Source organism: Carassius carassius, chromosome 10, assembly GCF_963082965.1.
Source record: "Carassius carassius chromosome 10, fCarCar2.1, whole genome shotgun sequence".
Taxonomy (NCBI): domain Eukaryota; kingdom Metazoa; phylum Chordata; class Actinopteri; order Cypriniformes; family Cyprinidae; genus Carassius; species Carassius carassius.
In genome coordinates, this window is record NC_081764.1 from 29,359,829 (window position 1) to 29,370,074 (window position 10,246).

Consider the following 10,246-nt stretch of genomic DNA (forward strand, 5'->3'; position numbering starts at 1 on the left):
GCCATTACCAACAATATATTCGCTTATAAACTATGTAGGCTACCACTGTCATCAAATAAAGAATTAAACAAAATGACAGAAATATTCTGAAAGCTTCTTTTCCGGTTCGAAGGACATGCCATATTTACTCAAAAGACCCTCTCATGGACCACTGTCAGCTTTGTTGAGCTGAATGATATCCTGAGCAAAGCTATTCACTCCCACAAAATCTCCAGCGATGATATTGACACTTTCTTTGTCAGAGCCTGAATGTTGCTCCTTCACCCAGTCAAGCAATAGAGGGTAGGCTGTCATGGTCTTCTCCTTTAAAGACTTTGTGAGGTACAGGAGCATGTCATTCCCATCAAAAGTCAGGTTGAGACCAGCAACAAACAATCCCTCTATTGACCAAATGGACACATTAAGAGCATCGATGAGCAAAGGATTTCTTGGAGGATTTTGTTTCAACCAATCAGACTTTTTTAAGTAATTGTAAGGTATTTTAAAGGGTTAGTTCACCCAGATAGCAAAATTATGTAATTAATAACTTACCCTCATGTTGTTCCAAACCCGTAAGACCTCTGTTTATCTTTGGAACACAGTTTAAGATATTTTAGATTTAGTCCGAGAGCTCTCAGTCCCTCCATTGAAGCTGTGTGTCCGGTATACTGTCCATGTCCAGAAAGGTAAGAAAAACATCATCAAAGTAGTCCATGTGACATCAGAGGGTCAGTTAGAATTTTTTTGAAGCATCGAAAATACATTTTGGTCCAAAAATAGCAAAAACGATGACTTTATTCAGCATTGTCTTCTCTTCCGTGTCTGCTGTGTGAGAGAGTTCAAAACAAAGCAGTCTGGATATCCGGTTCGCGAACGAATCATTCAGTTCACCAAATCGAACTGAATCGTTTTAAACGGTTCGCATCTCTAATACGCATTAATCCACAAATGACTTAAGCTGTTAACTTTTTTAATGTGGCTGACACTCCCACTGAGTTCAAACAAACCAATATCCCGGAGTAATGCATGTACTCAAACAGTACACTGACTGAACTGCTGTGAAGAGAGAACTGAAGATGAACACCGAGCCGAGCCAGATAACGAACAAAAGACTAACTCGTTCACGAGTCAAGAACCGGTTGCATCGGTTTTGGGATCACCAGTAGTTCTTTCGGACAGTTCGATTCAATAAACCGGTTGAAGAAAACGGTTCACCGGTTCTTTTGCGCTCGACGTAATGGCGTCGTTGGCGATGACTGCCCTTGATTCAAGCCTTCGGTTTACCTGGGCTCATAACATTAGCACAGAATCAGTTCAGAATCAATCACCAAAAGAATAGGTTCGGTTCATGCGGTCTGTGTGTCAGTTTACTTCACGCTGAATCACACATGCGCAGTATCATCAGCTCCTCGATTCTTCTTATCTGGCTCGGCTCGGTGTTCATCTTCAGTTCTCTCTTCACAGCAGTTCAGTCAGTGTACTGTTTGAGTGCATGCATTACTCCGGGATATTGGTTTGTTTGAACTCAGAGGGAGTGTCAGCCACATTAAAAAAGTTAACAGCTTAAGTCATTTGTGGATTAATGCGTATTAGAGATGCGAACCGTTTAAAACGATTCAGTTCGATTTGGTGAACTGAATGATTAGTTCGCGAACCGGATATCCAGACTGCTTTGTTTTGAACTCTCTCACACAACAGACACGGAAGAGAAGACAATGCTCAATAAAGTCGTCGTTTTTGCTATTTTTGGACCAAAATGTATTTTCGATGCTTCAGAAAATTCTAACTGACCCTCTGATGTCACATGGACTACTTTGATGATGTTTTTCTTACCTTTCTGGACATGGACAGTAGACCGTACACACAGTTTCAATGGAGGGACTGAGAGCTCTCGGAATAAATCGAAAATATCTTAAACTGTTTTCCGAAGATAAACGGAGGTCTTACGGGTTTGGAACGACATGAGGGTAAGTTATTAATTACATAATTTTGCTATCTGGGTGAACTAACCCTTTAATTAGTGCTGTCAAGCCATTAACCGCATTCAAAATAAAAGTTTTTGTTTATAAATTATATGCATCTGTACTGTGTATATTTATTATGTATATATAAATATACACAAACATACATAAATATATATATTTAGAATATTTACATGTGTATATATGTATTTATATTCATATATAATTTATATTATCTGTTTATCAATTTGCACTGGCTACCAATAGCTGCTCACATAAAATTCAAGGCATCAATGTTTGCCTACAAAATCTCCACTGGCTCTGCACCCATTTACCTATATTTATTACTTCAGACTTATGTGCCCTCTAGAAGCTTGAGTTCTGCAAGTGAACGTCGCTTGATTTTGCCATCCCAAAGAAGCACAAAATCACTTTTATAGAATTTTAAATTAAATGTTCCCTCCTGGTGGTATGACTTCCCCAACTCAATCCTTAGTCCTTAGCCATCTTCAAGAATCGGCTTAAAAACACATATTTTCCATCGTTATTTGACCTTCTAACTCTAGCACTCTCTATTCTAATTCTATTCTTTAAAAAAAAAAAGTGCCCCTTTTAGACTTGCACTCTATTCATTTAGGCCTACTAACTGCCTGTTTTTCTTAAAAAAAAAAAAAAACACTTCCTTTCACACTCTTGATTTTGATTGCTTCCATTTTCCTCATTTGGATAAAAGTGTCTGCTAAATGACTAAATGTAAATATATTATATATAAATATTTTATATATGAACAAAACATGTTTTTCTTAATTATATACATGCATGTGTGTGTATTTATATATATATATATATATACACATAATATATATAAACAGTACACACGCATATATTATGTAAACAGAAACGTTTATTTTGGATGCGATTAATCGAGATTAATCATTTGACAGCACTAATTTTAAGCTGTTGGCATCTCTCAGCTCACCTGGTCTTCCCTTTTGTTTCTGGCTGTTGAGATATGAAATGACCTCCTTGGGGTCTGAATTATCAGCCCACCAGTATACGATTCCAAGCCACAAAACAGGGTCGTCGACACTTCTGTTCTCATAAGAGAGGATGACCTGGTAGCCACTTTCCCAGCATTCCTTGAGTGAGGGCTTCACATAAATTGTAAGAAAAGAAATACATTTGAATGGTTATTAAACCATTGTTGGAAGTGTTTGTATCATATGCGGAGGTCTGTGAATGAATTATTTCCCTCAGTTTTTGAGGATATGGCTTTGAGGTCATGGCTAAGGATATGTACCACTTGAGGCTTAGGACAGAGTTTTGTTTTAAAGTGCTCTTTGAGGAAGCTGGTCAGGCCGGTGTGTTGATCGGCTGACATTTCTTTGAAATGTGAGAAAGCAAGGATGACAACCTCCTTAGTATGCTGTCCTAACCATTTCTCCAGTTCGGTCATTCCCTCCTGTGGTGATTCAAAGTTATTAAGGTTAGCTGTCATTGAAGTTTTGCCATTAAACCTTATGAATGCAATTAAGGTAAAGAAACACATGAAAATCAATCAGGGCAACAACCTTCACAGTTATTGTTGTGTATAGTCCATGATAGAAGAATAAATCACTAGAGTCAGGCTTTCCAGCAACCCTCAGATCAAAGTATCGAATACCGGCATCAAGCTGCTCAGAGATGTTTTTTTCCTGGAAAATCATATGAAAAAAATGAACATCATGAAAACATCACAGCATTTACTGTGAGATTACTGTATTTGAATTGGTACTTTACCTGCGCAGTACCCCATTTTTTGACAATGGGCCTTAAGAAAGTGCTGAACATCTTGTCCAACGCCTTTATTTTTTTAGGTTCCAGTACTGAAGAGCCCATATCTAAGCTGTATGCCATAGCATCGTGGCTCCCTAAAAGAAGTGTTCGTTCTGTTTCAGTTTTTGGTTCTATACAAGTCACATAGCATCCTATGTTCACTTCATGTCTGTCGTATGTGATGATATACTAATATAATGTAAGTTTGATGGATAGTCTGGAAAATGTGTGTTTGATTTTGATATGTATATAGTGAATGCACTGTAAGTCAGTTCATATGTCTAGTCTAAATGCTAATTAATTAATATTAGCAAAAAGTAGGAAGCTGGTATTAATATCTGAAAGCTTTATATAATAGTCTGACAGCTGTTGTTAATATTTACATTACTTACCAGGAATAGCAAGTTGGCTCAATGGAATTTTTGTAAATTTCTCATTAAGGTTAGCCATCCAGTCAGCTAGACTCTCTGCTCCAGCCGTTTTCTTGTTCTTTTCCCATTCTTCAGTGGTGCAAATGCCTAGGAGGTAAAAAGAAGAAGATGTTACAGTATGTGGTTTACAGCTATCTAAGCAGATGGTCTAGGTAAGTATTATCACATCATACCATACATGTTTGTGTCCTGTTTGTGTTGACAATCACAGCATTCTGATTTCACTGTTTTTATAGTTTAGACAACACCCTCTGGTTGGGTCATTATGAATCGCTCATCCATATTCAAGTTTTCTTTCAGTTCCTCTAGAGCGTAAGGCTTGTGTAAGGCTCTTCTTAAGAAGAGAGAGGTCAATAAATTCGGCTCAACATAAAACACTGACTCTCTATTGCCATCTTCTAGCAAATAATCCCAAGAATTTCTCAGTAAAGTTTAGATTAAGGTTTTTTTTTTATTTTATCAGTAGGGGTGCATTCAAATTCAAATAAAAGCTAATCATCGGGAATCCTGAAAAAAGTATGTTTCCACAAACATATCATGTTTTCAACATTGATAATAATAAGAAACAAATCAGAATTAGAATGATTTCTGAAGGTTCATGTTATATTGAAGACTTGACTAATGGAAGCTGAAAATTCATATTTGCCAATAAACGCTGTTTTAAAATACAAATCAGTAATTGTAATAGCATTACTACTGAAGATAAGACTCAAGAGTTTCAGTTTTCCCCAATTTTTTTTTTATTAAATTTCTTACAAAGTCACCCTTTCTTGCCCCAATAAAAGTGATCTCTTTATTCAATCTAAAATTTTCTACCCTTAACAAACAGTTCTTTGATAATTTGTAGTTTTCGCTAACACAGCTAATTCACTTCCTTTGGCAGAGGTTATTTTAAACTCTTTGCAAACGTTGCCATTTTGGAGCACTGGCAAACAAACTCAAGACTGTACTTGTTCAGAGGAATGAAATAAAGGTGAATATGCAAAAGAACCCCATTTATAAATTCACACCAAAGCACAATGATCATTTCTGTTATTATTTGGGAAATGAAATGAACTGCAATGAAATACACATCATCAAAAAATATTAAATGTCTTTATTTGCATCTGTTCTTTATTGCTTGTCTTATCATGTGGTACAGTTTGTCACTGTTTGAGTGAAGGAATTATATTATTATATTTATTATGTGGTGGAGCTTGTTTTAATATTTTTCCCCCTAAACATCTCATTTAAACCCTTGAAAAAAAGTCTAGAATTCCAGAAATCATTTAAAAGTGAGACTTCTTTCTTATTTCAGCTCATGTTGAAAGATTCAATAATACAGCAAACAAAACTTCAACCTTTGCACCACAACCTGTAGGTTTACTTAGTATCCCTAAAAGTCAACATGAAACGGACCCTATTCACCCCTCATAATGCATGGTCTGAAATGACCTTTCAGATGACATCACTAATCCCTCTTTCTTTTCAGCTTCTTCCTTCTAACCAACCACCGTTTTGGAACTAATTTTTTACAATCCAATCAGTTCCAGTAAAATCAAGTCCCACTCTACATTTTCCCACTGAATAGAGTTTTACTGTGAAATCCAGATCACAGGTGTAAAATAGGTTGTGAACGGTGTGCCATTTTGACTTTCAAGCTAATTAATAAAATCTTTATTGACAAACATAATTAATTACATAATTTTTTAAAATCATTGTTGTCTCACTCACTTCATAAGCACAGCCAAACATCGCATTTGTTGTTAATATGCAAGTACAAGTTACCTAAATTACATAATTACCTAAAAATCTCAAAAAATTTACCATTTGAAATTATTTTCAGTCACACTTTGTGTAGTTAATGTATACAGGATTTAAATGCATAAAATTATTTCACATAGAATAAAATCTTTCATTTAGTCATTTAGACAAACTGCTTCTAATGTCTTATATTCTGGAAATCACCTGAAATGAGGTAAGCTTTCAGTATCTAATATTATATATGTATCACTGATTGGAACATTGTTGTTGTATCGTGAATGCAAAATGGTCACGACGTTTACATCATCACTTTTTCCTGGGTTTTCATCCAGTGTATGAGTATGGTGGGATGCCCTTCACTCCTAAACCAGACACCTGAGGTCAGAATAGAGCAAATAATGTGTCAGAGGTCATGTCATGCTAACATGAACAAGAAATGAAATAACAAGATGTCTACCTTAAATGTGCAGCCAGCTTCAGGTTGCTTGGCCAGTGCATCTGCATCCAGGTCAATACACGCTGAGGTGACATAGAGATCACTATAGTCCTTCCCTCCAAAACAGCATGAAGTGGTTTTCGAAGCTGGTAGTTTCACTGTCTGCAACCGTGTGCCTGAGAAGGGAAGTTCATTAACTACTGAAATTATCGGGTTTTTTTTTTCATTTAGTAAACATTTAAATGCATTGTTACGATGGCAAAGCTGAATTTTCAGCATTATTACTCCAGTCTTCAGTGTCACGTGATCCATCAGAAATCATTCTAATATGCTGATTTTGTGCAAATAATTTGTATTATTCTCAATGTAAAACAGTTATGATGCTTACTTTTTGTGGGGAAACAGATACTGTATATGAAATTTCTGTTTAGGAACATTTAAATAGAATGTTTCTCTCATAAACATGAGTTTGATGGCCAATTATGGAAGCAACAGTGTGAAGATTTTTTGATTTCCCTGGAGACACTCATATTTTGATCAACATAAGAAATATTGTCATACCACAAATATGAGTTTTGAAAATTACAACAAATTTCACATTTCACCATTAGTTTTCTTATGAAATTTCTTTGTTTGATCTATGCTGCTCTTTTATAAACTCACACACCTGTTTGTGGGTCGATACGCAGCACTCTTCCTGCATCGAAGCAGGCGACCCACAGTTTGCCCTCGGTGTCTATGCACATACCGTCTGGTATGCATTCATCTTTCTCCATCTTGTAAACCATTCTGCGGTTAGCTTAAACACAAGTAAATATATACACAGGTTACCCCAAACCACACAAGCTTAATTAATACATCGAGACCACACCTCCAATGCAAAACAAACCCACATAGCCCTCCAGTCTGGATGTCATAATCAAAGGCCTCCACCATGAATGCCAGGCTGTCGATGTAGTAGAAGATGCGGTGATCAAGTGACCAGTCCAAACCATTGGAAAGGTGCACTTTATCCAACTGCTTGACGACAGAGTGGTCAGGAAGGAGGCTGTACAGCGCCCCATCAGTCATGTCAGGCTTGATGTCCAAACCCATGGTACCTGCACAAAGTAAAGGAGAAGTGTGAATGGCAAACTTTTATTATCGGCTTCTGTAAATTATAACAAATAAATAAATAAAAAAAAATTAATCAAACCACAGTACCTGCAAAAAACCTGCCAGCTGGATCCACTTTTCCATCATTGAAGCGGGTGTTTGGTTTTTCCATGTTAGTGACAGGGGCAACAGATTTAATGGAACGCTTTGCCCAATCAACAAATGCAAACCGTGTTCCTTCTGCGATGACATAACCACCTGCCCGACGTGGTACCACAGAGCCTACAAGATTTTCTGTGCAGAGGCAAGAAATTAAATTTGAATTAACAGATATCTTAATATGTGTTATTTTCACTTGAATCAATGTTTAATGCAAATAAAATGCAAGCTCAAAACTACATGACTACATGACTTTTATTGTAGCAACTGACTGTTAATGTGGTTGCATTTTCCTTGAAAAGCACTAAAAATGCAGCCCACACTGAACTTACGGTATGCTTACCTGTGGCAATACTGTCTATTTGGTTGGTCAGCGAGCTCCAACGGCTGACCCTTTTACCCCTAATATCAACGTACAACAAAGAGGAGTCCTTCTCCTCCCAAACTGGACTCTCACCGATCTGGTTCTTTTGTTTGATAACACATTCCACTTTTATGGACGACATGACCTGACCTGAAACACACAAGTATAGTTCATGTAATTGGATGATGTCCTGATACAACATTTACCTTAGAAACGAATTGCAAACATGATCTGTGGCCGGTTGCATTAGACTAATCTTAAAAGTTAGACACCTAATCTTTTTTTTTTTTTTTTTGCAAGACTGATCATAAATTTCAGTCAGTTATATAAAAACATGGATTGATCTAATTTGAATCTGAAAAGACAGACTGATAACCATTTGGTTAACTGCTAGTTAGTCAAACTAGTTCTTAAGACACAGTCTTAATAATATGCAACTGGCCTGTTGTCTGCCATTGGTCGAGCAAAAATTTAGCCCCACATTAAACTCATGCCACTGGTTGAGACAAACATGCTGCCCTGACACTGATAGTTCCATACTATTACTATTTAACGTTATATTGTGATCATTGGATATTATAAAAAAATCCTTTAATATGGATCGCCAATACAGAAACTTAAATTTATTCATGAACTATGAATGAGTGTGTGACAGGTGACTCTAATACATTGTAACAAGTAACAAATTGTTGTGCTATTTCCTTTTACAATATGAACATTAAATTTTTTTTTTTTTTTTAACTATGATAAGAATTTGGAAAATGAGGCATATATTATTAATCTCTTGACTATACTTGTCATAATCGTTATAGTATAATACTTGTTTTTAGTTTCATATTCATTGTTGTAAATTCAATAATCAGAAACCTCTTTTTTATTGTAGAAAATTTCATAGGCATTTGCTGGCATCCTGATACTCTCCTGAACACAAGGAAGAAATTGTTAAATAAAGTCATTATTTTATTTTTGTAAGTAGGCCTACTCTCGTAGCTTCATAACATTATGGTTGAACCACCGGACTATTTTACCATGTCCTTACTACCATTTTGGGCCTTGACTATATGCAGGGTCAGAAAGCTCTCGGACTTAATCAAAAATATCTTAATTTGTGTCCCCGAAGATGAACGAAGGTTTGGAACAACATGAGAGTGATAATTAATGACAGAATTTTCATTTTTGGCTGAACTATCCCTTTGATTAAAGTACAAACAAAAAAGGTGTAAAAACTGTGCTCTTAATTAGTATAGTAAAATAGTAAGGCCTTTCATTTTATTCGATTTTTTTTCACTTATATTTTTGGTGGTTTTATATATACATATATAATAAATATTTATTTTCTATATTTTTCTATTTAAATAAAAAGAAAAATCCATTAAAAAAATGATCTTGCAGAATGTCTGTTACAGGTGAGTCATCGCTCAATCAACATTTGCCTACAAACGAAACACCTGTCATTAGAAATGCACTGAAAATTCTTTATCACAAACTGATTCCATACTTGTTTTAAAACAAACCACGACTGCGAACATAACGATTTGTAAGGCAGATGCCGTTACGTTTCATTTTCTAGACAACACAAAGCTACACAAACAAAACAAACAGCACAATTTGTGCTAAGTCTTCTGGAAAGGCTGCGCTACAAAATCACGTGATATAAAGTCATGCAGCGCTGTGAAAATAGCGTTTGTTGGACATCATATTTCCTACAAACCAAGACTTTTCTGTTGTCGTACCTTAACTTATATCCGTTTTTCCTCTGGTCGCTGTTCTAGCAAAAATCTCCTACTCTGCAAAGTTCCGTCTGTAAATGTGATAGAGCTCCCTCTGCGGTCTCACGTATAAATACACCCAAAAATTTGGACAAAAGTGCAGGAGAGAGGAGTTTGACCCCAGTCAATCAATACTTAAATAGTCATGAGAGAAAAGCGTGATTGTGGTAGAAACATCATAGACAAAAAATGATGTATGTGCACAAATCGGATTCAACACATTTTGTTATCCAATAATGGGCAGATCATCTTTAGATAACACAGACATATGATCAAAGACAGTATGATTCTACAACTAAGACACAATGGTTCATAATGCAATTATAGGTACAAAGGTTTTTATGGTTTTCAGTGAAGTGCAAGAAGGGAACTACTTCGAGCTGACAGACAGGAAAAACATAAGCTGACGTGCCATTTTTCTTGCCGTCCGCCTTTTTCTCCACCCTATAATATTCCTTCACTGTGCAGAATTTTTATGAAAATGTTCCATTATA

The 10,246-nt window shown here is 36.0% G+C and overlaps 2 protein-coding genes across 2 annotated transcripts; both read right to left on the minus strand.

Moving 5' to 3' along the window:
- Positions 1–29: 29 nt before the first annotated feature.
- On the minus strand, positions 30–4,581 carry LOC132151434 (PI-PLC X domain-containing protein 1). Its single transcript, XM_059559534.1, has 7 exons — positions 4,569–4,581; positions 4,148–4,321; positions 3,720–3,850; positions 3,512–3,634; positions 3,241–3,402; positions 2,920–3,091; positions 30–380 (listed from the first exon to the last, which is right to left on the minus strand). The coding sequence occupies exons 1-7, from the start codon at positions 4,579–4,581 to the stop codon at positions 142–144; spliced, it is 1,014 nt and encodes a 337-aa protein (XP_059415517.1). The 3' UTR covers positions 30–141.
- A 1,246-nt stretch (positions 4,582–5,827) lies between these two features.
- LOC132152120 (regucalcin-like) lies at positions 5,828–9,868 on the minus strand. Its single transcript, XM_059560831.1, has 7 exons — positions 9,717–9,868; positions 7,963–8,133; positions 7,569–7,754; positions 7,259–7,465; positions 7,033–7,164; positions 6,387–6,541; positions 5,828–6,304 (listed from the first exon to the last, which is right to left on the minus strand). Exons 2-7 carry the CDS (start codon positions 8,123–8,125, stop codon positions 6,254–6,256), a joined length of 894 nt encoding a protein of 297 aa, XP_059416814.1. The 5' UTR covers positions 8,126–8,133; positions 9,717–9,868; the 3' UTR covers positions 5,828–6,253.
- Between the last annotated feature and the right edge of the window lie 378 nt (positions 9,869–10,246).

Excerpts from the sequence above, each read along its gene's own strand:
- LOC132152120 (XM_059560831.1), bottom strand. The coding sequence starts at position 8,125 with ATGTCGTCCATAAAAGTGGAATGTGTTATCAAACAAAAGAACCAGATC. Across the intron at positions 7,165-7,258 it reads CATCCAGACTGGAGGGCTAT|CTAACCGCAGAATGGTTTAC; the intron begins GTGGGTTTGTTT and ends CTTGTGTTTAAG. Across the intron at positions 6,542-7,032 it reads GCGTATCGACCCACAAACAG|GCACACGGTTGCAGACAGTG; the intron begins GTGTGTGAGTTT and ends TTCCCTTCTCAG.
- LOC132151434 (XM_059559534.1), bottom strand. Across the intron at positions 3,635-3,719 it reads AAAAATGGGGTACTGCGCAG|GAAAAAAACATCTCTGAGCA; the intron begins GTAAAGTACCAA and ends ATGATTTTCCAG. Across the intron at positions 3,403-3,511 it reads ACACAACAATAACTGTGAAG|GAGGGAATGACCGAACTGGA; the intron begins GTTGTTGCCCTG and ends GAATCACCACAG.